At 43.5% G+C, this 27,787-nt stretch overlaps 1 protein-coding gene across 1 annotated transcript in view; it reads left to right on the top strand.

Annotated features, from left to right (window-relative positions):
* The window catches only part of ELL (elongation factor RNA polymerase II), a 51,413-nt gene that overhangs the window by 10,376 nt on the left and 13,250 nt on the right, over positions 1-27,787 (top strand). Inside the window, exons 2-6 of the mRNA XM_008943825.1 lie at positions 14,661-14,708; positions 20,473-20,594; positions 20,882-21,045; positions 23,929-24,182; positions 27,190-27,314. Coding sequence (XP_008942073.1) covers positions 14,661-14,708; positions 20,473-20,594; positions 20,882-21,045; positions 23,929-24,182; positions 27,190-27,314 — 713 coding nt within the window. The remainder of the gene's footprint in view (positions 1-14,660; positions 14,709-20,472; positions 20,595-20,881; positions 21,046-23,928; positions 24,183-27,189; positions 27,315-27,787) is intronic.

Genomic DNA, 27,787 nt, shown 5'->3' with positions numbered 1-27,787 from the left:
GCAAGAGGAGGTTAGCAGAGGGCATAGGACACAGCGAGGTTAAAACATGGTGGAAAATCTAGTGGGGATGTCTCGCTCCATACTGTCAGCTGGAGTTTTTTGTGGGCAGCTTCCCTCAGTGACAGAAAAAACCCTGGCATTTGTGATTACTTTATCACTGACTCCCCCATGGAGGTGGTGAGATGATAGGAAATTTCAGTGACCTCCCCATTGGATGCTGGGTTTCAGCTGGGTTGCACACCCAGCTGTGGTCAGTGTTGGGGCACCTCTTTGCCTGAAAGCCAGCAGAAGCTGTGTCTGAGCATCATGCTTTAGCTTTTGAGGTTGATCTGACTCGTGGGGTGTTGGTGGTTGGATTTCTCTGGGGTTCCTTTAGGATCCTGGCTCTGCTGGCTTTGGTTTGTCGTAGCCTCTTCCAGCAGGACTAGCTCCGACTCCGTGAGGAACGTCTGAAGATCATCTTAAGTAGAACTTTGGCAGAGTAGTAATTATGCTTCTCTTTAAGTGTCAATAGGATATAGTTGGGCACAAGGAGAAAACTGGTCCAGGCTTGTTTTCCTGGGCTCAGCAGTGTGTGTGTTAGGTGAGATTTGTGCTGGGATGGTTGAACGAGTTCGTCAATCTGATCAATAAATTGGCTTTCTATATTTTTTTTTTCCTCTTGCAAGAAAAGTAGTAAAAGCTGTGTGGAAGATAAGGATCAGGCTGATGTTTCAGCAGCTCGTTTAAGCCATCTTATGAGCACATCAGCAAGTGAATCAGCCCTGGTGTCTTAATATGTCCTAAAATAAATTAGACTTCCGTAAGCAAATTCGGTGAGCTAGAATTGCTGTATTTTCATTAAAAGATTGCAGTGGAAGAAAACCCTCTTTAAAAGAGCCTGAGGGTTGTGTTGTTCATTAACTGATAGTCACTCCTGTTTACCTTGGGTGATAAGTACAGCGTTAAGAATGGCTAACAGTGCTGATGTCGTCACCGCTGCCCTTCACAGGGAATTGCTCGCTTTTTTTATGGCTTGCTTTACTGACAGGTGGGGTTTTTTTGAACGAAAATAAACGCAAACAGCCACAACGTACCTCTCCTAATCATGGAAACAGAGATGGCTTTTTTTTTCTTGTTCTTAGCAGCTTGGTAACGCTGTTCGTGGTACAAAGGTCGTTTAAAAATCGGACCTGTCAGGCCAGCAACATACTGCTTCTTAATGAGGCTTAAAACCAGTGTGTGGCTGCCTGCTGGAACTACAGTCAGGTCTGGAGCAGCAGAACAGAAGGAGTGCAGATTACTGGGATGGGATCACTTGATTCCTCCTGCACCAACCCCCCTTTATTTCTAGGTAGCTCTTGGTACCCAAGTGCTTTCAGTTTTACTTGCGTAATGGGGCTTTAATTTTTCTCTTGTTAGGCAAATGAGCGCAGGTGTTCGACAGCCCATTCGCCTTCTCAGAAGAAAAGCAAACTAAACTATCTTCCAAAATAACACACGCACACAGTCTTAAAATGATTTCTTCCTGTGCTGCAGAACTTGAGATTCTCTCCTCCCAACCTTGGCTGCCCCGTAGCCACCATTCAGCAAGACGGTGAGGAGGTGGAGGTCCTGCAACGCCTCTTGCTTCATCTCAGTCTTGCTTAAACCCTCCCATCCCTCCTCCCTGGGATATCACTTGACATTGAACTAAAGCTCTTGAACCTGCAGTTCCTTGTTCTCTGTGAAGCTTTGTCAGTAGTTTGAATGTCTGAGGGCTTTCACTCTAATCCTGTTCCCCAGCACTTCAAGCTCCAGTACTGGAATTTCAGCACCTTCAGCCTCGCCTCAGTCTTTTTGGCTCTTTGACTGTTCTCCAGTTAAAACTAGGTCAGAAACAACTGTCAGCTGCTGATATTTCACTATTCCTGTTTTATAAGTTGTAACCCAGTGTTGCTGTGTTTAATCGCTTGCTTTAATGTTAGTGTATTAAATGTCTCATCTTACTGCCTGAGCAGCCTGACATAGTAGAGCTGGTAAAACTGCTCAAAATAACATCTTGGCTATAAAAGCAGCATTACCTTGATGGAGTCTGAAAAGGTGAATTTTCTGTTTGGTGCATATAATACCTAAGATGCCAAACTGACAGATTTTTTTTCCCCAAGCTCTCTCTAACTATATTTGCCAGCAGCTTGTGAACAGTTTTCTAGCTGTAATTAACCAGCTTCTCATTCTGTCTGAGTGGCTTTTTAACCTGATGGGTGAAAGAAAAACTGCTTAAAAAAAAAAAGAAAAAATAATTGGAAACCCACAGATTGGTGAGGAACACGGTGAAGTGGGTATGCTGGAAGTCATTTGAAATATTTATTTTTAACTGAAGAGTTCTAGCTGACTGTACCCATTCAGCGTTTTTATAAGACTATTATTGGAATGGTGCTGGAAGCCTGAGCCGGGAGTGCCTCACTAGTCACTGAAATCGACCCTGTGTAATTTAAGAGTTTCCTTACTCCTTTCTTTTAGACAGCCTCTGAGCTAGCTAGCAGTATTGGAATACTTGGGCATTCTTGCATTAGTGGTGTTTAAATGAATTTGTACTTTTCAGCATAGCTTAAAGGTGGTGAGTTTCAAATGCTGTCGTCTCTGAAGAGTTTTCCAGAATGGCATGTTTTTTTATTAAGCTGTTCTTAATACGCTCAATTTTCTTCTTTAATGGGTCTCCTGCTGCTCTGTGAACCTCATCTAGGATCTAAGAATCCCTGTGTTGGCAACCCTTGGGTTTGGAGGTACCAGTGCAGTCCAGCTCTTGCTTACAGACCTGAATGGTCTCCAGTAAATGCTGCATGAAGTGCTGAGGTCTCCATGAACTGCTTGGGAAATATTAGCTGTGTTTTGCAGATGGAGGAGTTTCAACCCAGAGGTGAAATGCTTTATGTGAGGTCACAGAAGGAAAGCTTTGGCAGAGGGCAAATGGAACAAGTCTCAACTCTAAATCTGGTTCTGTAGTCACTTTGCATCACTTCCACAACATGGCCTTCAGCCTCGGGTGGAAGAGCCTGGGTGTTTTAATCAGTTATGGAAACTTACTTTATTTATCATGGGAATGAGGGGGAGTTGTTTAAGATGTGCTATCGTGACACACTTCTCTACATTAGAGAAATGTTTTCTTCTGCTAGCTGGGGATTTGGTACAGTGCAAAACCTAAAACCAAAATATTTGTAGTCCATATGCTTGATACAGCCAGTTATGGAAAAACTTCCTTTTAACTGTGTAACTTCTGCCAGTTTTAAGCACGAGGGTGAACTTCTCATCCCCATCTTAGGTCTGGTCAACACAGTGGTGCACTCATATGTGCTTTATGTTCATTAAAGGTAAAGACCAGCCAGATAAAGCAGCTTTAGTAGGGTGGTAGTTGAGGGAAAAAAATTCATTCTTGTCTTGGGCTAAGAATGAATTTTTTTTGACTGGATGCTTGACTGGAAAACCTTTGTGTTATATTTGTGTGCCAATATGAGAGCTAAAGGTGAGTTGCCTCATTTGCCTCTCAGTGGAACAAGCCCTCTCCAACTTCAGTGGCTGACCCACCCAGCGGTCCAGGAGGGGAATTTGGCAGAAAAACATGTGAAGCTTGAATTGAGAGGAGTGTTTAAACAGAATGTGGCCGGCGTGCTCTGGGCAGCAGGATAAGGGATTCTCATTCCATGGAACTGGGTCCCTCGTGGGCCCTGTCTCTGTGCTGTGGGTGCCTGGATGTGTCTGTGCTGAACGGGCAGTTTGCTGCTTCCTGTCCTCCTGTGAGGGGAAACAAATCTTGCTCTTCCCTATATTTAATCAGCTAATTCTAAACCTTTTCAGTGAAGCTTCTTGAAATAATTTTCTTTTTTCAGTCACATCCACCTTTCGAGCCTGTTAAGAGTGGGAAGGGTCTGGAATAGAAATTGTGGGTGATGCTTTTTGGGAAATCAGACCAGAAGTGCCTCAATCTTCACATTTCATAGACCTGATTGTGTTGTCAAAACAGACCAAAAGCTTGTATTGCTTCAGAAGGGCTAATCGGTGAAAAGTGCTGTTTCTGAGCTGGAGGGTGACAAGCAGAGTGATTTCTGTGATTGAAATAGTTGTCCTCAACATTTTCACAAGCCTTTTGGTTTCTTTTGAGAGGTGGCTACATCTCCAACATCTAGTAAACAGTGAGCAGCACGCCCTCTTCTTTCAGAGGAAGCACGGAAGCCTTCATTCAAGGTATCTTGTGCTAGAGGAATGGCTTTTAAAATATTAATCTGAGAAAATCTAAAACCTCTTAATGATTCTTGGCTCATAAAACTGTTTAAGTAAAGCCTTTAGGGAAAACCAGAACTGCTGTTCACCTTTCACAGAGTTGGGAATTTTGGATGATTCAGTTTCCTTCTGCCAGTTTGTTGTTGTTTGTTTTTGTTTTTTTTTTTTTTCTCTGTCCTTTCCCAATTTAACAAGATCATCTGATAGCTACAATAAAATCCTGCTGCAAAAACAAGCAGTGTTGCATGCAAGAGATGACTACCCAGGGAATTTTGAGCACGGATGTCTTAATGGGATTCTTGCCAGGCTAAGGTCTCCCTGAATTGTCTGGTAATGCAAATGTGTGCAGATGCTGAAGCCCTGCTACTGATCTTTTCTTAAGAGAATATTTAATAATTACATTATTAGTATTTCCAGTGTATGGAGGCAGAACAGGAAGTTTCTTTGTGGAATAGTGTTTGTTGTTGAAAACAGTGTTTCAAAGCAAATCCACGTGTTCAAAAAACAAATCTCAGGGTTTGCTTTCCTTTGCCTGCACTTTAGAAATACCAATATTTACCTTCCTTTTTCCTGCCCTGACTTACAGTATCTGCCAGCAGATTTAGCCATGCTAAAAGATACTTGCACTGTAAGAAGGGGATAGATTCAGGCTGTATGAGCAAACTTAAATCCTGACTTAATTGTTTTTATATAAACCTTTTTCCCCCTCCTGTATAAGCAAGTGACTATAGGGTTGCTGTTTTTAAAAAGGAGTGGGCTTTGGGATGTGTTACTTTAACTTTGCCCTGAACTCTATGCAATTTCTTGCAAGTAAGAAAACAATGGAACTTATTTCTGGGTTTGTGCTGAAGTTTTTATGACGAATTTGCCAGCACAGCATTATCTTTGTACGAGTGCTTTGGGAAATGTTTCAACTTGCTTTATGCTTTCCCGGTTTTACCTTCTATTCTGAGTTACAGAAGAGAAATCCCTTCAGGAAAAATGGTAATAAATAATAATTGTGCAGAATTTTGCTGATTTCTAGTGTGCCTGTGGAAAAAGGAAAGAGATACTTGAACCTGTGCCTAGGGAATTGGACTGGGGAGAACAGGGCAGCACCCTGAGATAAAGGTGAAGGCCTGTAAAAGAGTGGCCAGTTCTGGATCAAGAATGCAATGCTGACTAATAAAATGAAAATGGCTTTGAGGGCTACTAGTTCTCAGTTTCCATGAGGGTCTGGAACAGCCTTTTTGTAATGAGTAATGGGTGCAGAAAATCCAGCAACAAAACCCAAAACTTTTCAGAGATTGAGTTATTGTATCAAAACTACCAGGGCTTTTACTGGGAGTGAGGGAGACCATCTGGGTTATTGCACTGAAAACTGGGCATGATGTCTTGTGATTTGGTAATTCTTTCATTATAGGCATATTTTTAATTGGTTACCAGAATGCTTTGAACAGTTGTGCTAGCCACTGAAAGCTGGATGGGGATGCAAAGGTTCATGTTTTCCCCCAAAAGCCTTTCCTTCACAAGCCTTTGGAAATTGTAGGAGTTGGCTCTTGGTCTGCTGACAGTAAAACCTGACTAAGTGGCCCTGTCTTGTTCATAGTGAAATCGGTGGGAGTTTGTAATGATTAAACTGCAGATAATCATCCTTTAAGCCCTGGTGGCAGTCTGGTGTCAGGCATAAAGGGTTGAGACTTTACGATTATTGCTTCTCTTGCTAGATCTAATGAGTAGATCTCCCTTAACTCCCTGGAAGAGCAAAGATAAAAACACAAAATAAAAAAAGGAGTGCTGTACCCCTGGGAGATGTGCTCACAGTCTCTGAACTCAGCTTCCCAAATGAGACTGACTTCTGCATCAGTGCTGAAGATCTGGAACTGTGCCTGAGTTAATTGGGAGCTGGGGGCCCTTGATGCCACAAACCATCTTTGATCTTTTCCCGTTTCTTACGATACACATTCCCTTTGACCTCAGAGGGCCAGTCCCCTCCCGTTTTGGTGTGGAATCGTGCTGCTTCCCAGCCTGGCCAGGCAGAGAGCTGCAGCTGCTTGGTACTGAGCACACCGAGCAGAGATGTTGGAGCCCTGGGAAGCAGCAGTGATGGGATCCAGGGACCAACTGGCCACTCGAGAGGAAAGTGGTGTTCTGAGCAGAAATGCTGTGGCTCTTGGAATGAAGGAGACTGTGCCTGTGTCTGTCCCTGGAGCTTGCTCTCCTCTTGAAGTGCCTCTCTCTGCAGTAGCCTGTCCCTTAACAGGTGAGCCCTTCTCTGGAGACAGGTACCTTGAGCTCCTCAGTGTTCTCTGGAAGTCCCAGGTCGGTTGTCTGCAAAAACAAAACTTGTGTGGTTTTTGTTGGAGACAGACCTTTGTGCTTTGTGGCCTTGCAGCATCTCTTGCAGCCATTTCAGACAGTGAATTTATTCATATTTATTACAGAACCATTCTGTATCCATCTCAGCACTCCTGAAGAAGTTACTCAGTTACTGAACTTGGAATACCATAAACATTTAGGAATAGGGATTGCAAGAAGTCATTTGGTGGTTCTGCTCTTGGGAAGGAATCAGTCTGATGGATGTGTTGGTCTCTTTGCTATAGCCAGGTTCTCCTACAACCAAACAAGGTTGCCTGCTTTACAGTGGTCAGAGTCAACTCAATACCAAGCAACAATACTTCAATTATTTTTCTAAGGATTTGTGCCTCCTTTTAATTGTCTTCCTGAAAGGCATTGCCTGAATTGCAGACATGTGTGGCTTTCCTTTCTAGCAGAAAACTACTGTACCTTGTGCTAGCCAAACATCTTGCCTTAGTGATTGTGAGTTGAGGTGTGGTTTGTCTCAGGATTTTTTGGGGTATGCAGTGAGTTGGAGCTCCCTTACCAAAGTCACCTTTCACAAGATTTGTGGTCTGGTGCTAAAGATGATGAGAGTATCAGACTTCATGTCAGAGGCATCTGTTCTTTTGGACTTTAAAGGTTTATTTTTGCAAATACAGGATCAGAAAAAGCATAATTAAGTTCTGTGCTAGGAAGCAAAGATTCTTTGAAGCACGTCTGGAAAAGTTTTACTGGAAGTTACCAAATTGAAACAAAAAAATGTACTGGGCTTGAGCATGAAACTTAAACTACCCTGTATGTAAAACATCACTGGAGTGAGTTTTGCTTGAGTAGTTTGGTGCCATGGAGGATTTCAAAAATGAGACCCACCAAGGAGCTTCATACTCAGGACAAATGAAGAAGAAATATGTTCTGAAAAGCTGGGTGGCCACTCTTGGAGCATAATAAACACTGGTGAAGAGCTGCTGGAACATGTCAGCCTCCCCCTGCTGTCCTGGGTTTGGAGGGGGCAGGATGGGTGTTTGGGTAGCCAGCCTGGTTCTGTATTCCTCACTCCATCTCTCCCTTCCCCTCGTTCCTCTTTAAAGGAAACTCTGGGTCCCCAGTGGCCGTGCAGGGGGGAGTGCAGAGGGTCCTGCCTTGCCCCCACGTCACACATGGTGCTCCCTTGTTTCAGTTATGGTTCCAAATGAATTCTGCAGCTAAGAACCATACCAACCAACCAACTGCGTTTTATTCAGGAGGATCTTTTTAACCTGGATTAGATGAGATCAGAAGATCCAGGCATGCATGAGAGAACAGGCTCCATGGCTGGCTCAGCTCTCGTGCCTGTGGGGTGACATCTTGATGACAGTGGAGTTTAATTGCTTTCTGCTTTGCTGATACAAGCTATTGTCCATTGAGTGACTGAGTTTCTGCTTTACATTGCAGGCACAAAGCATTTCCATTAGGTTACAGGGTTTTTTTTTAACTTCATCATGTGTCTTACTCTAAAGTTACTCAAAGGTAGTGGGTTTCTGTTTTTCAAGTGGGATGGTGTCTTTGCTCAGATTGTGTGGTGGTGTAGAAGTCAGTATGGCTTGTGATGCTCCCTTAATAAAGAGCTGTGAATGGTGGAATTCTCTATCTCAGCCACAGCTTCAATAATGTCCAGTTGGTCCTTTTCTTTTTTTTTGAGCTGACAATTTTTAATAGAACTTAAAAATCCAGTGATTTCAGATTTTGACCCTGGAAAGTTAAACTACAGGGGAAGTGATGGTTGTGCTCTAATAGGCCACTTAAAATGGTGCAGTTGTAAACGAGGTAGCCAGTATGTATTTTGCAAGTTTAGCAATTAAAAACATTAAAATGTACAGCTTAGCATTTTGTCTGACATAAAAGCTCTTTATCACTTTATTGCTGCTCGCACTGTTATGGCTGAGATTTGTAGGTGCTTTAATATTGCAGAGATAATATACGTCCATTAATGCACATTAGGAAGATTATATAATAAATATAAACTACAGTTCAGAGTAATTGGTAAGTCTCCAGCTCCTAAACCTTTACCAAAAGCACCTTTCTAAAAATTACTTGTATTAAAAGCTCAAGTGCTTGCTTCTGCCCCAAACAAATATTCCTTTTAAACATTGGGGAGAGGAAAATAGGGTAGAAAAGTGGGGAACTGGGCCCAGCAGACAGGTGCAGTTGTGTTCTTTGAGAACATTTTGCTCATCAAGGCAGTAAAAGGGGTGATTTTGGAGAGGAGGAGCGAGCAAACATGTACTTGGGGAGATTTGGGGATTGCAGCCTGAGGAGCACCCGTCACACCCCACAGCACTGTGGTGCTCCTGCACGGTGGGGTTTGCAGGTGCCTATCTGTGGGGGGATGCAGGGGGACCCCCATTCATCCAGAAGCATCCCCATGGCTATGTTTGTCACTCAAGCAGGTGGCTGCTGTCACCTCTTGAGTAGAAGGCTAAACTTTTGCTTCATTAATTGTGGATTTACATGGAATTTCCAAGACTCCTTCCCTGAGAATGCTGCATTTGAGTAGCAAAACCAGTACCTTGTTTCTAAGGAGCATGTAGTATAAAAAGGTCTGGAAGGCTTTGTAGTTTAGGTCAACAGAAATTATATAGGATGTATAATTTTCAAGTCTCAGCAGACTCAATCCCATCTGCAGTCTGTTAGTGTCCCCAACTTCAAATGAGATCGTTGGGAGGCCTGAAATTGCAGATGGAAATTGTGTTGCAGGGAGACGGTATTTTAATTCCATAAGTAATAGATGTGGCATAAAAAAAGAATATTCAGTTCTGGTAGGAGGTAAATATAAGCCTTGAAATAGTGGAATGTCTTGGGAGAAGCCTTTTGTCTCTACCTAACACACAGTGGTTCTCTTCTGGGCTGGCTTGGACTAATTGACTGCCAGCAAACTTCACATTGACTCACTTGAAGTTGTGGGTATATTCAAAGGTATTTATTTCTCCTGGGATTTATATATCTTGCTTCTAATGAACTTTGGGACTCTGAGATGTCTCTTGTGGGTCTGTCTCAACGAGACACTGGATATATTTGTTTCGGTTTTGGTCTCTGCTTACCTTTGCGAAGTCTGCATGTGTGTTTAAAACAAAGGTGCCAGTGGAAATGGAAATCTTGAATTGTTCAGCTCTGCAGGACACCTTCCCTCAAGCATCCAGGTCTGCTTGAACCAAGGATCCTCACAGACTGGGATCTGACCCTTTTTTTCAGTTCTCTGCCCAGTTGTGCTGAGAAGCTGGAGGAAGCAGAGGAGGGAGTGTGGCTATATTTGGACCACGCTGCGTGGGCAAAAGAAACATAAACTAGTCATAACCAAAGAATTAAAGAGGAACTTTGAATTTGGGGTATTAGCAAGTCTGAAATGTATGAACTTTAAACAATTTCTGTTTGTTCTTATTTTTGTGAAAGGCTTCTGAGGTGCAGCAGCTTTACCTGGCTGGGATTGCACGTGATGGTTCAAAATGTCCTGTTAATCCCAGCCTTGGGGTCAGTGTCATTTTAGAGCTTCTCTGTATAGTTATTGGAATTCTTGCTACTAATTTTAAATGTTTGCAAGAAGCTTTAAATTCTGAAAATAATTCCCTTGTTCCAACACAAATAAGGGTAGGCTTTCATTTGCTCTGTTTGCTCAGTATTTGTGCCTCTTAACATTCAAGAAAACAGACAAATACACCAATACTAAGTATAGGCAAATATTTTCCATATAACGCTGCCTCCAGTATAAATTCCAGTAAATGCATAACAGAACCTCTTGAAACCACGTATTCTTTAATTATCTCTATTTCCCTGAAGAAACAGGGAGGTTTCCAACTGCTTGCTTGGCCTAAGGATTTCACATGTTCTTTCAGGTCCTGTGTGGGGATATTCTATCCAGCTTCTCCACTAAATGGTTTTAAAACCTCACGCCAGCTTTGATCATACCTGATAAAGTATTTTATTAGTTTTACATTCAATTTTTGTGTGTTTTATTACCACTTTCTTGTTCCTCCTGCTCTTCACTCTAGCTTCCATATGGCTGATCTGGTGTATTTGAAGTGTAAGAAACTGTTTGTGCATTGCCACCAACTCTGAGCTTTCAGAGTGTGTATTAAGGGGTTACTAGTTTGCCTTTAACCCAGGGAAGCCAGAGGATGAAGATGAACTTAATGCCATGCTAATAAAAAACAAATGTTTTGTGGGAGCTTTGGGGATACGTTTTTGGGTTTTCGGCTTAATCTCATGACTTCTGCAATAGTCTTAAGTAGTTGAGGACTGTCTGACAAAAAACATTTGGGTTTGTGGGGTTTGATTCATGGTGGCACCCCAGAGCAGAGCGTTGGTGTTCGAAACCTTGCTGCTTTGTCTCCACTGTGCTTGAAGAATTCAGCAGGGGATGGATGGAAACGCTCTGTGCAGATAGCAAGTGAGTATTTATGGAGTTATACGTTGCCACCTGACATAACTGGGGCCTGTTCAGGCTCCTTTTGAGGGTCTGTTTGCAAGTTGGGTAGATGGGATGAAACTGGCATTTAAGTCTGAGTAGGTCTTGGAGAATTCCAGCCATGCAGTTGGGAAGTGACCCCCGTGGAGCTCTGGGGCACTGGTGAGCTCCCTCACAGGAAGGACTCTCTGGTGTGTCAGAACAGTTCATTTTCTCTTACGGTAAGATGGGAGGAAGCTGGACACACTTTCTCACACATCCATTGGAGGAACTAGCAAACAGTGAAGCCGTGGCAGTGATTCGCCAGCCTTTCAGTCCTGTGTCAGGAAACCCTTTGTTGAAACAACAGTGAGCACAGAGCAGACATGGAATTCATGCTTAAAGGGGCTTGGCTTGCTCTTAGTGTAAGCACAGTTCAGAAATTCAATATTCTTGCGTGGCAGTTGCTTGTTCTTTGGTCCCACACATCCCAGCAGTCGTGTTCATTCATGCTCAGACCTTTTCAAAGCACTGTCACTGTTCTGGATGAGTGTCTTAACTGTGAAGGTGAACATCTGGTACCTGGCAGCAGCAGCAAACCTGTTGAACCGACAGGTGGCTGGTTTAAAATACTTGAACTGTTGTTTTCTTGCTTACGTTTTTGTCTTTATCCTAATCAGCTTCCAGTAGCTATTCTTAAATATAGTGAGACTCACGGAGGAATGAAGCTGGAATTTGTTAGCTGGAAGCAGAGGCTGTGCAGGTGGCCCACGGACAGATCTGGCTTGGTTTGCCTCTTAATTGAACACAAAGGTGAGGTTTCATCAGCCTCCTTGGTTAACAGATTTCCTAAATGCTGCAGGTTGGGGTACTCTGGAGAAGGCAGGGCAGGGTCACATCCACAGCAGGACCATGGTCCTGATGGGATCACTTGTTTTAATTGCAAGGAAGGACTGAAAAAGGGAAAGACTTTGTTCCACTGAAGGGGGATGGGACAGCATCTCTAGGAAGCTGTAATGAAGGACGTTCACTGTCTTGGTGTGACCAAGGAGAATTAGGTGACTCTTTAGAAGGTGGTGGAGGGATTTTGGAAATGGTAGCAAGAGCTCTTTGAAAGTGGGGGTTGTCCATACAAGAGCATTCAGGAACATTAATACAAATGAAGTGAAGATACAAATTGAAGTATGGTTTGAATTTGGTTTAGCTTAATTCATCTGTTCGCTTTTATTCTGGACAAAGGTGTCTGTGCAGGAGTTCAATTTCATCTAATAAAAGTGCTTAAGTTCATATTCTTAATTGAGTTATGGTGTGCATGTGTTTTCTTCTTCCATGAGCAATCTCAAGCAACCTGCAGCCAAGAAATTGGGCATGGGCAGAAGGGAAGCTATGACATGTAGGTGCAGGGCTGGTGTTACAGAGAAGCCAAGAGCCTTCCCTTTCTCTGCCTAAAATGGAAACTCAGATGGTGCAGTGACCCTCCAATACCCAACTCTTCCCTGCAATCCCTCCCGTGGAGCACGGCAGGGAGTTATAACATGGGTATTCCTGCATAGCAGATCACACAGCCCAGCAGCCCCGAGCCACAAGCAACTCAGGAACCTGCAAATAGTGTGTTTTGGGGGTTCAAGTTTGCCATTTAACTCTCATGAACACTCATTTTTAACTTTGAGATTATGCATTCAACTTCACTTTTGCATGTAGATTAGGGAATTTATAAGTTCTGTAATTAAAGCTTGGCCTGATTTGTGTAACAGTGCTTTTGTATTGTTACTGCCTCGTTATTCTCCTTATGTGCTTCACATTACCTTTTTATTCCACTTAAGTAATTTTCCAGAATTAATTGCAGAACTTCACAAATCTGTAATTAGCTTTACAAGATCCACGTTGAGAGTTGGGGAGAGTTGTGTGGTGGTGTGTTTTTTTTCTAAATCCAGATTTTTTTAATGTTTCAAATGCTTGTTTGCTCAAGTATGTTCGTATGAATTTCTGGACACATTGCACAGTACATGCTGACACCGTGAACAAAACGCTGGCCAGCCTGTCTATGAACAGCACGCTGTGGTATGCAGTGTCGTGGCACTCAAGGAATCCACTGATCTCTGTACCAAGAGCAAGATGTTGTTTATTGTTTCTTTATAAAGGTTGTTGCAGGTCTATAAAACTCGCCCCGCCAACACGGTGTCAGCTTCGGGCATCTTCTTGCTTTGCTCACTCATAAATATCTCATCAGGATTTAGGGTGTGATGCAGGGCTGTTAAACCGTATTGGATGGGCTCTTAAAAGGCTCTGAGGATGGTGTCTTGGTATGAGCTTATTCATCTGTGTTGGAAGGAGATTTTCTTGCCAGTGAATTTTATTTATTTTTTGTTAATGTCAGCGTATTGTGGCTTAGATTCTTCACTCCTGGGCTGCAAGCCTTTGGAAAGGTTTTACAGGAGATGGTAAATTTAATGGGCTTTCAAGCTGTTAACTCTTTTGCTGCTAAATGTAGAGGTCTGTTTTGTAATCCTGAGAAGTCAATGTGGGTCCTGGGGAGGTCGATGTGATGATCTGCATAATGCTGAGAGATGCGAGAACCGCGGTACGGAAAGGACAAGACAAATGCACCACTTGGACTTTGTCTCCTAAACTCTTCTTGGCCCTTTTCCCCTTGGAAATATCTCCCATAAATGTGGCAACGTGTTCAGTCTTAAATGACACGTCAACTCATTTGTAAATTCTTCTGCCCCTGTCGAAGGCTTCCCCATAAGATCTTGCACACAGCGTGTTCCTCCACCCCACAGAGCTCAACTCCTCTGCTGCTGGAGTGGGTCTTGGAATGTTTTGTGTGAAAAAATCTACAGCCCCAATTCTCCTGGAATTTAAGAACTAAAAACTTAGTGTGCCTTGGTTTGCAGTTTCCCTATAGTTGAAACCTGGGGTCACAGTTGGAATTCCAAAGCCTTCATAAAATTACAGCAGAGTGAAAAGACAGTCCCGGTGTGAAAAGCTGAAATTCAGTGATGTTTGTCTTGAGCAGATCTTAGGGGTTTTAGAGCTAGCAGGAGTATGACTTCTTGAAATGTAAGCAAATTAGTATGGAGGAAGAGGCTGATTGTTGAAATGGGCAGTGTAACAACAGGATTTTGCAATAAAGTCGCAGTTTGCTTTTCCAATGAATTGCCAGCTTTCTGCTGGAAAAAATTTGCTTAGCGTGTGCTCGGGCCTAGAACTGTAATAAATTTTCCCCTCAAATATCCACTGTTTAACTCAAAACTTACATAAGCACTGAAGATACACAGCTAAGCTATTCTGTGCCTGAAATGTGGTTTAGGGGTCAGGAGGGAACTAAGCATAGCCCATCTGGGTGTCATCTGAGATGTTTTTTTTTATGGAGGGTTAGTGAATTTAAAGAGTGAAGATTTTGGACCAGCTGATGTCCAGAGGTCCCTTGCAAACCTTACCATTCTGTGATGTTGTTTAACCACTGGTGATGTTGCAGTTTTATCCCTTTCTGAGATAGAAATCACTGTTTCAGGAGGTTTTGTACTTTCTTGCTTGGAGTTCTGTGTATTTTCCTGAATCTTTTTCCTTAAAAAAAAAAAAGTATAGGTGAAGAATCAAGCTGAGTATTTTTTGGCAGGGGTTATCACAGCTTTAAATTTCTCTAAGGTAATCTCTTTTTTTTTTTTTCTGCTTGTTTTTGTAGGATGCTGTGACATCAAAACCAGTAATCCAGTTTCAAGGAAGCCAAGGGGTAAGTTTCTGTGTGGGTTGCCGTGGAAAGTTCTTTACTGGCTTATACAATTAATTTAAGGAAGGTATTTGTTCTGCATGTCTGTTGATTCCAGTTCAAAGAACAATGCTCTGATTTCTGAAGGACAGATGTGAAGTTCAGATGTGGTCCAGGCAAGAGTGTTTGTTCCTTGATCTCATGGATTATCTCTGTAAAAACTTTTCCCTCTTTCTTTCCTAACCTTGCCCAATCCATTGCGAGGTTATTTTCTGACCTCACTAAATCCAGAGCACCAGCTCCACCAGTGTTTCTGGTGGTGAAATTGAGTTTTCTAAGGCCATGCTGTTGGGTAGAACAAGGAAACAGAAGGTTCACTGATGGGAGAACTGTGGTGGGTGCCACAATCCGTGGAAACCTCACCCGTGTCCCGAGGGAATGCTGTGCCAGGCTTGGTAAACTTGGTGCCAGACTTTATGGGTGCCAGTCACTTACAGTCACAGTGGGTGGAAGCTTCTACCAGCATTCTGCAGCTTTAATATGCCCATCTAAACAATGGTGCTGTTTCTGTGAGTACCCAAAGTGTTTTGTTTGTAGGAGTTTTATTTCTTTAACTGCTGTTCTGATGACTGAACTCCTCCAAGATATTTATAGAGGCTTGAAACTGTCTGCCATGCCAGTTACTGACAACACTGAGATTTAGTTGGTAGTGCTTCTGGTAAAGTAATGTGACTCCTCAGTGAACTTGAAAAATGGCATTTATATACCTTTTAAATACCAAAAGTTGTGTGTTTAAATTTGATCTGCGTAAGGAAGGGGAATTTCATTGTTTTTTAAGACTGAGCTGTAAATAACTTCTTAATTTTTGATCATGACACAACAAAACTTTCAAAAAGGCTTGAATGAAGTAGGCAGTGAAGTCGAGCACATTTCTCTGTGCCAGTATTTCACTTGTGATGTTACCCTGACAAAATGAGGCAGGAAAGAAATGATTGTTTTTGTAAGTTACAAATTAAAATACAAACCTTTTTGTCCTGGGAAATAAAGAAAGGAGCAATTTCCAGGTTTTTTTCACTTTGTTTACATTTAAACTTCCCAGAAAACTAAGCATGAAAGCTTAGATAAAAATCTGCCACTGAAGTTTGGCACAGAAGGGAGTGAGAAGGAGAATTTTAAGGGTGCAGGATTCGTTCTCTTAGGTGAACAGAAGACAGCTTTGCATGTAATAAAGAAGCTAAAAAGCCTGCAAACGCTTTCCTTTTGCTCTGGAGAGCACCTGGTGAGCATCTACACCTGACTCTTCCTGCAAAGCTGCTTAAGCTCTAGAAATGCCTCTTCTCTTAATCTTCCTTCTCAAAGGAAATGTAGCAAAATGAATCAGAACAGCTTAAAAACGCTCCAGTGCCCTCAGCCACCGTGCTCTCCTTGTGGTGGGTTTCACACAGATCTGATAGGAGCATTTTCAGGGAAGCCAAAAAAAAAACCCCACTATTTTAAAATTATGCAGTTTCTTGTAGTAATTTTAAGAAGCTATTTTTAAATGCTGTGGTTCCTTATAAAAATTCAAAGTATTTTCAAACCGTGCGGATTATTATAAAACGTAATAATAAATATTTCATGTGTTTAATTGTATTTGAGCCCTTGACTTCCAGAGAAGGGATAATTCCAGAGGAGGATGTTGGCAGCACAGCGTTGACCTCTGCTTGCCTCGTTTTCAGCTGTTTAATTAATTGCACTGTCAAGTAAAGGCCAAAGGTAGAGCTTTGAAGAAAGCGAGATCCAGTTCAATTGGGGCAGGCAGAAAGAGCTCTTTGTCCTTTTATTATTATTTTTACTGAGTATGACAAGAAGCTGGCAGCTGTGGAACCATCTGGTTTTAAGTGTGGTACTTGTATGTGTCACGACTGTGCCCTGTGTCAAAGCCCTGCCACCGATTCCTTAACAGCTTTCCAGTGAGCTTCTGATAACTGGACTGAAATAATGCCAGTAACTTAACAAATCCTCAAATTCAGCTGCTGACATGGAACAGGATTTGTTTAGCTGTTGATTTTTTGGGTACACTTTCTTCCACTCTACCTTAATTCCCCAGTTTGCCTTCCTGCTTTGCTTCCTGATGATTGCTGCTACGGAGGAGATTTCTCAGTAACTTTTGAAGGTGACAGGTTTTGTACATAGCACCAATGTCAGTGTGATTTAAAGCAGTGTCCAGTGACATGAGATTTTAATAGTGGGACTTTCCTGTATAAATATCCCTCTTGCAAGAAGGAAGAACTTAAAGTACTTGACGATTGGGAGGCAAGACGTAAAGTAAGAGTTGAAAACAAACTCCTGCTTCTTTAATTCTCTAGAAGCCTGTAAATTACCATGGCCATGTGGTTTTTACTTATTCCCAGTGTTAGACTAATGAATGCTGTCAAGGATACTCTCAGCTTCTAATACACAGAAAAAAATGTTCCTGTTTAATACTCTCATTAACCAAAGAAGGGTTAGGCCAGGAATAAAACTCAAAGTGGCAGCTCTGTCAGCCAGGTGCTGAAAGGAGGATGTTGGTTGTTCTAGCCCGAAATAAATCAGCTTTTTTTTTTGTGACAGGGCACAAAACCACCTGCATGGATCCTGGTCTGGATTGAATCTCACCAGAGTTCTTATAAACTGTGGACTCTTCAGTAGTCTTTATCTTGGGATATGTTTCTTTGCAGAGATGCTAGTCTTGTTAATTAAGTTCTCAGTGCAATAATCTGTAATAATCAGAATTTCAATAGTAGTAACTAGGTCATAATTAGCAGAGTGCTGCTAATCTTTGAGATGCTGAAGTGGGACTATCTGGATTTTCCTTAAGAGCAGCACTTGTTAATTTTTTTTATCACAACCAGATTTTCTTGGATAGTTTTGTGAATTTGTGGAATCTTTGAGCATTTTGCTTATTTCAGTGTGCGTGTAAATTGGAATTTAAGAGCTTGAGTACCAAAGTGTGACAAACAGTAGTAGCTGATGGAGGGCATGTGCAAGAAAGGCTGAAGGAGCTTCTGTTTTGGTAGAAGCATGTGCAGAATTGGAACTTATGTTGGGTCAAATTCTCAGGTGCTTACTGAAGAGGGGGAGTAGAGAAAGAACTGAACTTGGGGGGAAAAACCCTTCAGGTGCCAAATACATGTGTGTTCGTGCAGCTTAAATATGGCTGTTGGGGACAAAACGTTTTAACTTCACGTGATTGGAAAATTTGACATTTTCCCCTGTTTCTTGGGATGAACTTGTGCTGGTATTAATAGAGGAAGATGAAATTGCTGTTCAGAATGAGCTGTACACAGATGAATATTGCTTGAGAGAAAAAAACAGAAGTCACATCTGTACTGAGCTATTTTTAAGTGTCTATGGTTACTGGTGTAATACTCTGCACCAAAATTAGGGCTACCTCAAAGCAGTTACCATGCTGATTTGGTGGCTTGAGAAACCTTCTGTTTCAGCTAAAAATAATTCCTAGATAACGGCCAGTTTGCATACGCTACACTTTTCAGCATTTAACACTGAAGTGACTCTCCCACTCCTGTCTCATTTTACATCCTTTGAAGAAACTGCAGAAACTTGAAGCTGCAGAAACTCTACAAAAATACCCGAGTTGGGGCTCTCAGAGCAGCTGGTTCTTTATGATGGTAAATAAGAGAGAGAAGCAAGTTATTCTAGTGTGAATATATGATTTGGTTACATCCTCCGGGTTTTATTTCACAAACCCAGCACAACTTGCTCCCAGTGGCCAGCACCAGAAGCTGGACAGACCTGTTGCATTTATCTCCATGCCCTGTTCCCAGAGAATTAACTGGGGGGTGAACAGTGCCAGCTGCAAAATACCCACAACCTCCTGTTTACATAACTCTGACTTTGTGCATCTTCTCAGCTGGCTTGGAAAGCAGAAGAGAATTTTGCTTATTCTGGATGGGTGGGGGCAGAGGGTGCAGGGACAGATTAAGGGCTCAAGGCCACGTTTGGCCGAGGAGATAACGGGCTCGGATGCTGCTGCTGGAGGGTCAGTGCTGCCCAGCAGTGCCCAGATCCCACCAGATCTGCTCCCAGTGTTTTTAGATCTGGATCCTGGGACTCTGGGGGGGATAACTGCTCGTCCTTCAGCATGGCTCAGGTGTGGGTGGCTTGGCTTGTTGTTTCAGGGGGAGGGATGCCTGTCTTGAGGGCTGGCTGGAGGATAACTGGTCTTCACAGAGAGTAAACAATCACAGGGTGGTTTTGGTTGGAAAAGACTTTTAAGCTCGTGGAGTCCAACTGTTCCCCAGCACTGCCAGGTCCCCCCTGACCCATGTCCCTCACACCACATCTCCACAGCTTGGGAACCCCTCCAGGGGTGGGGACTCCACCACTGCCCTGGGCAGCCTGGCACAGCCCTGGGCAACCCTCAAGGGCAAGAAATTGTTCCTCAGGGACAACCTCAGCCTCCCCTGGGGCAACTTGAGGCCATTTCCTCTTGTCCTGTCCCTTGTTCCTTGAGAGCAGAGCCCGACCCCCACCTGGCTCCAGGCTCCTGTCAGGAGCTGTGCAGAGCCAGCAGGTCTCCCCTGAGCCTCCTTTGCTCCAGGCTCAGCACCCCCATGTCCCTGAGCTGTTCCTCATCACACTTGGGCTCTAGACCCTTCCCCAGCTTTGTTGCCCTTCTCTGTCCACACTCCAGCTCCTCAAGGTCTGTCTTAGAGTGAGAGGCTCAAACCTGAGCCCAGTATTGGGAAAATGGAAACTGCTGCAGGGGCTCAGCTCAATGCAGCTCACAGAAGTGTTTCTTGCTGCTTCTGAGAACATCCCTGTGGTTTAGCAGAGAGGCCCAGATGTGCTGGGTTTCCAGGCTGCCATAGATGCCCGAGGTCAAAGGGAAACCACCTAGAAACCATCTGCACCAGCAGAGAGCTGTTCTGGAGCAGGGTCCTGTGTGGATGCCTGGGGCTGGCTTGCTAGGCGTAGGTATTCTGTGCATACATGTGGCAAACTGGGTAAATATAAATCTCTGTGGTAGAGCACAGCCTGAAATAGGCTGGAGCTGATGTTCCTTCTGTTTCATTTTCTGGAAGCCATCTTAATTATCAAATATTGATGTGATAGTAGAGCTCAGATGCTGAGATTTATGTTGCATCTTGAACGCAGAGGGGAAACAGTTTTCCTTTTGAAAAATGACTGGCTGGGGGGAGAAGAGCAGTGCAGATAGCTGTGGAGTTGTCTGTGGAGCACACTTAATGCTTGATTAAATATTTAATTTAGCAGCAGCGTCACACTTTACTGTGAGCCATGAAATCTCGTTATGGAATTATAATCTCTTAAAAAAGAATAAGCATGCTACCTAGTGACCTGGCTTGTACTGTGTTTAGTGCTGGATCACTAATTCTGAAGAAACAAGTCTCAAGTGCTTTAAATTGAATATAAACAGTGGTAGCAAGTCTGTTTTGAGCCTGAATCAATAGAATTGGGTCAGATTGCTAGAACAAGGATATTGTGGGCTCTGCTTTGAAAGGCAGCGAGCTGCCAGCTCAGATCTCTGTCCTGTTAGGTTCAGAGCTGGCCTTTTAGCTGTTCTTTACATCTGTCTGCCTCTGTTACCTTATCTTTTCCATGCATGTGGTTTTGCTAACTTGAATCCTCCTTGTAGCTCCTCGCTCGTCACACTCCTCTGCAGTAATCCATACGCTTTCCTTCTGGTGGGTTACAGCCCTCCTGAAAGGATAGTGACTGCCGAAAAATGGGATTTGGTGCTAGTGTAGGCTCCCCAAGTGACCAATATTTTTCTCCTCCCAAACAGCACATCGCAATTCCAAGGCCCGATCGACCTACGGAAGTGCGGACTTTCACGTTTTATCTTTCAAATATTGGCAAGGACAGCCCCCAGGGGAGCTTTGACTGTATCCAGCAGTATGTATCTAGGTGAGTGATACAGCAAAAGAAAATCTGGTGGGTTTTTTAATGTGTTATCTTCCACAGAATCATTTTCCTAGCAAACCTGCACAAAACTTAATACGGAATTCTTGCTTTTTAGAGTCTTTCTAATCTGTTTGTGTGTATTTGGGTAGCGAGGCCCTCGAAGAGGAATCAACCTCTCAGCTTTGTCCCCTCCTGTTAGTTAGCTAACACAGCCCCAGTCACTCAGCAGTGGCAGCCACGTGCCCGTTGGCAGTGTCAGGAGTATCTTTTCCCTTGCGTTTCTTTTGCAGCAATGGCAATATCCACTTGGATTGCCTTGGGAGCATACAGGATAAAATCACAGTGTGTGCCACCGACGATTCCTACCAGAAGGCAAGGCAAAGCATGGCACAGGCAGAGGAGGAGACCCGCAGCCGGAGCGCGATAGTCATCAAACCTGGGGGCAGATACGTAGGTAAGCACCAACTCGATCCTGGGGGGGCTTCACTGGCTTCTGGAGTCAAATTCTGGCCTCTGTTTGCTTGGCCATTTAACCAAGGTAGTTTCTTAGGGATGTGTGGTTAGGGTGCCACTCTCCTTGTGTTGTGACTTCTCCATGGCTCCCATCTTCACCCTAGGACACGTGCAGTGGTGTTTGCGTGGCCTGTGAGGACTGTCTGTGTGCAGTCCCAGCACTCTCTGGCATTATTTTCCCCTTGTCAGGCAGTGATGCCAAGAGCACGCTGCTGATCCATCAGAAGTGACTGTGCTCCTCATGAAGTCAGCTAAAACATCCCACCATTGTCATCACACATCTGGAGTGTGCCTGCACTGGGGACCAGAACATGCAGCATCTAGGGTGCAGATGGAGCCCGTGTGCTCAGAAAGGAGGAGGCTAAAGCAGTGCTGGCCACTGCAGCCTTCCACACACCATCTTACTGTGACAACAAAAGGAGCCTCTTAAGGGAGGAAAGAACCATGGCAAGTTTCAGTGGACTCCAGAAGGAGCCTGGAGAGACCTAGATTTGAGCTTGGGTCTTTGCTTACCCTTAGTCTGGTCACAAACTCAGGGCACAAATATCAACCCCCGAGCAGAGTTTTGGGCTGGGTTTCTTCTTTTTGAACCAGATGTGTTTTCTGTAGCCAGTCTCTTCTCAGAGGATGTCTGTGATGAGAATGGTGAGTTGCAAAATGTAGAACTGCCCCTGACTCATTGTTTTATCAGTCAAGTGCTCAAAGCTGAGAAATAAGATAGTAATCAGGAAGGAAATGCATTGATTTCCTGTAGACTAGAAGATTATTTTGTGTAGTTTATATTTGAGAACATTACAGTAAGTGGATGAAATTGTGAGGCTGGTGAGGGAGAAGATTCTCAAAGCAATTTGCTTCCCGGAAAGACAGAGCAAAACTTTTGATTTAAAAATCTTCTTGGTAAAGAGTTCACTGCTCTGAAATGGAGGCACCACCACGGAAAGAGCAGTGAGTGACTACATGGTGCATGTCTAGGGTGTCAGCATTTGAGAGGGGAGGAAAGCACTGCTCCAAGAAGGAAGAGCCTGGGCAAGGCCAGTCCTCTCGTGGGACACGCTGGTGTTTGGTGTGCCAGCCCCAGCAGCTGATTCACGCCCAGGCTGCTCTGCAGGGGGAAGGCTGGTGCTCACATTTCCCTGAGAACATGGAGCTCAGCACTTCAGCCTCAGTGGAGTCGTTCCAGGCAGCTCAGATGTGGAAGGATTTATATGAAATGTTGAAATTGGAGATCAGCAGAGCAGTGTGTAGACGGGCACTAACACTTGGGTGAATATATATGTAAATAGATAGCTGCAGGGGGACGTGTGTGCTTTTATTCACACCAAATGTGTGTGTATATATCTATACATATGCACACGTATAAATATTTTAAAAGACTTTGTGTTCTGGCTTAACTGAGTTTTTTTCTTTTCCTATCATTGCACATTTTGGCTCCAGCCTTAAGTGGAAACGTCCCAGTGTGTTTTACTATTCATGACCTGGCAACAGTTAAGGGAGTTCTAGAAAGCCAACGAATCTTCTCTTGTCCCATTTCGGGAAATGAAGTCCGGTTGACCTCTGAATTTTGAGATATTTAACATGTGAATTGTTGTTTTGCTCCCTTTTAACTCAGCCCTGCCAACGATGGGCTGTGCTTACTTGCATCAGCGTGGTGCGTAATAAAAAGCCAGGAAGTGGGGACTGGGTTACACAATCTGCATTTCAGTAAAATAAACACTGCCAACGAGCACCAGTATCTTCAGATGACTCAGTTGAAAACGTTGCTTCCTAGCTGTGGAGAATTGCCCTGCTGAAATAAACCTCCAGCACTCTTGCAGTAAATGCTGGATGTTGTTTGTGCTAGTGAAGGTCACTTTCTTGAACCAAAGTGATTGATTGCATCTCCAGGTTTTAGACCTTGGACCCTACAAGTTTCCTTTTTTCAATTTGCTGGTTGGGTAGCAGTGAACCTGTGTCTGTATTCAAAAGAGTAAAATTCTTTAATTTGTGCTTTAATAAGTGATGTGGGACTTGGGCAAGGGTTGTAGTTAAAGCTGTTTTTCAGTAGGAATAGGGGGAAAATGGAATTCCTGTGTAGTGCTGTCAGAAACCAAGAGCAACATTTGGGATGGAGCTGAGGAAGCTGCCTTTGAGGGCTTGAGATGGACTTTAGAGACAGCTTTATGTTCTCAGATATCTCACTGTAATTGGAGGGCGAAGCAGCTATTCCTGCAGTGTAGAGGGGCTTGTTCTGTCAGAACAAGCAGCACACTAATGAATAGGCTGATGTATCAGTGTTAGACCCCATTCATGGGGCTGTGTTTGGTGGGGGGAAGGGAGATAGACCCAGCCCCATAAAGTTCCTATTGTTCTAAAAGCAGAAACATCTGCTGGAGCAGCATTTTTGCTGAGATCAGCAGCAGGGAGCCGCTCGTTGACCAGTTCTGGTCTTTCCACTCCATATTTTGACTCTTCTACATAATAATGCAGAATTTTCTTCTCATAGGGAGAGAAAAAATGGTTAGATTAACCGTGGGGATACATGCACTTGGGATAAATGAAAAGCTGGCAAACAAAGAGAGCTTTATGTAAGCTTGTGGCCAATAATACTCAGGTTTCCAGAGCTTGGTGTTGCTGTTTACTTGTTACAAGCTTGTCATGAATCATAAAACTCACGGGATGCTCGTTCCGGCGGCGTATCGGAACGGATGGGGTGTGCTGGTTGTGTTTGTCCTTCATTGTCATCTTCTGGCACTTCAGACGGTGTAATGAACTCCATATAAGTGTTGACAGCTCACTGGCCTTTGCAAGGTGACTGCTGCAGTTTACTATTCTCATCTCATTTTAGGCAAAAAGGTTCAGGTGCGTAAACCTGCACCAGGAGCTTCCGATGCTGTTCCCTCCAGGAAGCGCCCAACGCCAGTCAACCTTGCCAGTGCAATAAAGAGAGGCAATAGTGCGATTTCTCAGAGACCCTTCAAAGATAGGGTTGTGCACTTACTGGCACTAAAGCCTTATAAGAAACCTGAACTTATTCTCAGATTGCAGAAGGATGGACTTTCTCAGCAGGACAAGGATTTGCTGGACAACCTTCTGCAACAGGTTTGTACTCTGATGAAGGCAACGGTTTAGGTAAAGGGAAATGTCTTCTGAGGACGGTCCTACCTTCTGTGTTAGCCTGTGTCCCCCAGAGCTGACTTTCTCTGAAGGCCGTGTCTGGCAGAAGTTCACAAGTCATGGTGCTGTTTTGCTACAGATAGCAGAAGCCTCTCGTGCGTGCACCTCAGTTTGGGTGTAAGCACCCAAGCTGTATGATTTTTAGTTCCCTTAAGAGGGACATTTTTGGTTGGTTGTGGGGAGAGTTACCTAACAGAGCATCTATGAGCTGTTTGATTTGTTACAACCTATAAATCTCTATTTTTTTTATTAACATGGACATGAATATGTTCTCTACTGAGACATGTAACATTTCCTACGGAAGGGGGGGAAAAAAACTATCCCTCTCTGCTGAGCTTTACACCTTGGTGGTGTTCAGCCCCGTGCCTCTCCTGCTTGGAGGTGCAGCTGGCTAGGTGTGAAGATCGTGCAGCTTCTTGCAGAGCATATTACTGGTGTGTCAAGTGTGAAAGCTGTCTCTGAGCTGAATCAGTCCTTAACACTTTGAGTCATGTTGAAGGTGCCATTTTAGGAATTGCAGTAAATACCTTTATTGCTCTCGCAGGGCAAACATGTTGTGGGTATTTATTTAAATGCTGCAGCTGCCCTCTGTTGTATTGGTGGATTTTTTTTTATTCCTTTCCCATCCTGAAAAGACTGAGCCAGTGAGGAGTTCATTTGCCTGAGGGTGCAGGGCAGGTCATATTGAAAATGGAATTACTGCTGGCACAACTTGCTCCTTCCCTAGATTTTAATCCTGTAGCCCTTAATTTTCCAGCAGCGCTAGAATTCTTTGGAGCACCCTTTTGAATGCTATAAATAGGTTTAATACTAGAAAGACTGTTTCTGATAACCACTTTTTATCGATGCTCTCACAAACCCCTGGCAGGCAAGCGGTATGTTCGCAGTGTCAGCCTGATTGGGCTAAATGCTGATTATTTGGCTGTAAATGTATTGCTCTTAAACTTAATCTCCTCTCAGCGCTACCAGGGCTCCCATCCACGGGCAGACACAGATAAGCTAAAAATTACAGGCTGTGTTAAAGCTACATGTCTAAATACGTCTAGGTGTGGGTTTCATTGTACTCTTGCATCTCTCATAGGACTTTGTGTTCCTGCTGGCCTTTTTGCCTCATTTTGCAAGGTTTCTATTTTTGGGAGGCCTGGGGTGGAGCTTGCAGAGTCCCACACCAGGAAAACAAGGAGGTAGCAGCTCTCAGCCTCTGCACAGAGAAAATCTGAGTTGTTGTTCTTCTCCCTGGGCTACAAGCCCTGCTGAGCAGCGTGGCTCCCGCTGTAAAAGAAGCAGTAACCGGAGGGATTCTCAGAGTTTTTGTAAAAGAACCTGGCTTTGCTTTTGTCTCTTGGGCATGTTTACTGGCATATCTAAATGTAAAACACAGCTCGAGTTCTTCTTGGATTTTGGCTCAGGATTTTGGAAAGCTGACAGAACTGAAAGGAAAAACAAAGTGTTCGTCATGTAAACTGATAACTGTGCTTTCTATTTTTCGCTTATCAGGGGAGCTTTGCTGTATCAGTTCTGCAGCTTTTTGCTTTTAAATTGATAGATTTTTTCATATTAGGTCGTAGTCTCCCTGAAGCAAAGGCAGAGGAATTAACAACATCCTCAGTTAATGCAAGACTTTCCACTCCTTCACTTGCTTTTCCTGAGCCTATCTTACTGCTGTGTGGATAATAGAAATTCATGAGCACAACCATCTCCAAATGGAGCGAGCAATGGAGAGCACTAATCCTTAAGCACATGCTCAATGTCTCCACTGGCTGAATAAAAGCATCTTCCAGTTTCAAGTGTAAGCACAGTCAAGCTGAACAGCTGAAGCAGCAAGTTTGCCAGTGGGTCAGCCTGGCTCTGGGCACAGAATTTGGCACCTCTGCCTCTGTATCCCTTCTGTAAAAACCAACTGAAGGGTTTGTTTTCCTTCTAAACTTGCTCTGCTCTACAACCACTTAAAGAAGGGTTCACTGAGACACTTATCTGTGAAAGCTTAACTGGGGCTTTTTGGGTTGTTCTACCAGTTGTGTAACCAGCAGCAAGAAGTTAAAATTTTCAGTCAAGCTGTGGAAAGACTGATTAAAGTGGGATAACTCTTAACAAGTTCTTTCCATTCTAATACAATCCTGCCAGTTCCAGCAGTCTTTCCTATCCATGGTAGGCACCACGCAGAGTTTTATGGAGAAATTACACATGATAGAATTGGATAAAATGTCAGAAAGCTTCTCATGCAAGTGTACTGAATGAACTGCAGTACAGGATTTAGGTGCAACGCTTTATTGTAAAACCCTGGGTTATAAGCTGGTAATCACAGGTTTTGTTCTTGCCCTGAAGTAGTCCTTGGAAGAGTTCTTCTCCATAAAATCCAGCAGATGATCCTGACACTGAACTGCACAGTGTGATCTGCAGGCTCCCTAGTGCCTCGTACCCACAAGGCTTCTCCTCTCTGCTCCTTGAGAAAGTCGCTTTGTGTCGCTTGTTTTACTGGCTTGTTAGTGAGGAATTATCTTCTGGCAATTTTTAACTAAGCTATCTCTGCAAGAGTTCCCCTATCAGCTAATAACCCACCCTGTTCCAGCTGTCAGACAGGTGCCATAAGTGAACTGCTGTTCCCATCAGGGTTTATTTCCAGGTATTTCCATAAACTGCTGCTGTACTGTTCCAGGCTATCCAAGCTGAATAATCTGTTCAGATGTGTCTTGGTTTCCTGTAAACTGAGCATGCTTTGGAAACTCGTAACAAACTATTGCAATGACAAGGCAAAAGGAAAAGCAGAGTTTGCTTAAATAATTAGGAAATGAAGTGTAAAGTCTCTCCTTGCTCTCTGACACTACTAGCTGCTGGTAACTCAGATTTTGCCTACACTTTAATCTCTTTTGGTAGAACAAGAGAGGAAATTAAATCCAAACAACTTTTTTTTTGCAAATTATTTTTGTTTCAGGTGGCAAATCTGAGTGCCAAGGACAGCACTTTCACACTGAAAGATTGTGTATACAAAGAGGTGCAGAAGGACTGGCCTGGCTACTCTGAAGGAGATCAGCAGTTGCTCAAGAGGATACTCGTTCGGTAATTATTCCATCTTCTCTGTACTATCACCTGGAGCTTGAAAATAACTGGGCCAGGTCAGTTGCTATCAATCAGGGTAACTGAAGGCAGTAGAACTCTGGTAAGTTGAGTTATTTTAACCTAAGGTAAATCTGCTTATTATCCAGGCAACTGTAAAAGTTGACTAAACCTGAATATCCAAGGGGATGAGCTGTCCTAGGTTACCTTTAAATCATTATACTAAAAACTAGGGGGAGAACCTGGAGGGGAAACAAGCTGTTGCTTTTAAAAGTTAGGGTGGTTTAAAATCCTGGGAGATGAACAAATTCAGGCAAATACAGTGTCCACAGGATGCCTCATGTTGCTTCCTGAAAACAGCCCTTAGCAGAGTGAGTTGAGATGACAACTTTGTCTCATTGGTTGCTAAAGATTTTTTTCCTCTACAGATATTTTTCCTTAGGTGAAGCCTCCAAGCTTGGAAGCTTTTGGCTGGC

This window comes from Merops nubicus, unplaced genomic scaffold (assembly GCF_000691845.1).
Source record: "Merops nubicus isolate BGI_N331 unplaced genomic scaffold, ASM69184v1 scaffold9337, whole genome shotgun sequence".
NCBI classification, from domain to species: Eukaryota; Metazoa; Chordata; class Aves; order Coraciiformes; family Meropidae; genus Merops; species Merops nubicus.
Note: the sequence above shows the minus strand (reverse complement) of the source record. Positions and strands in the feature narration are given on the sequence as shown.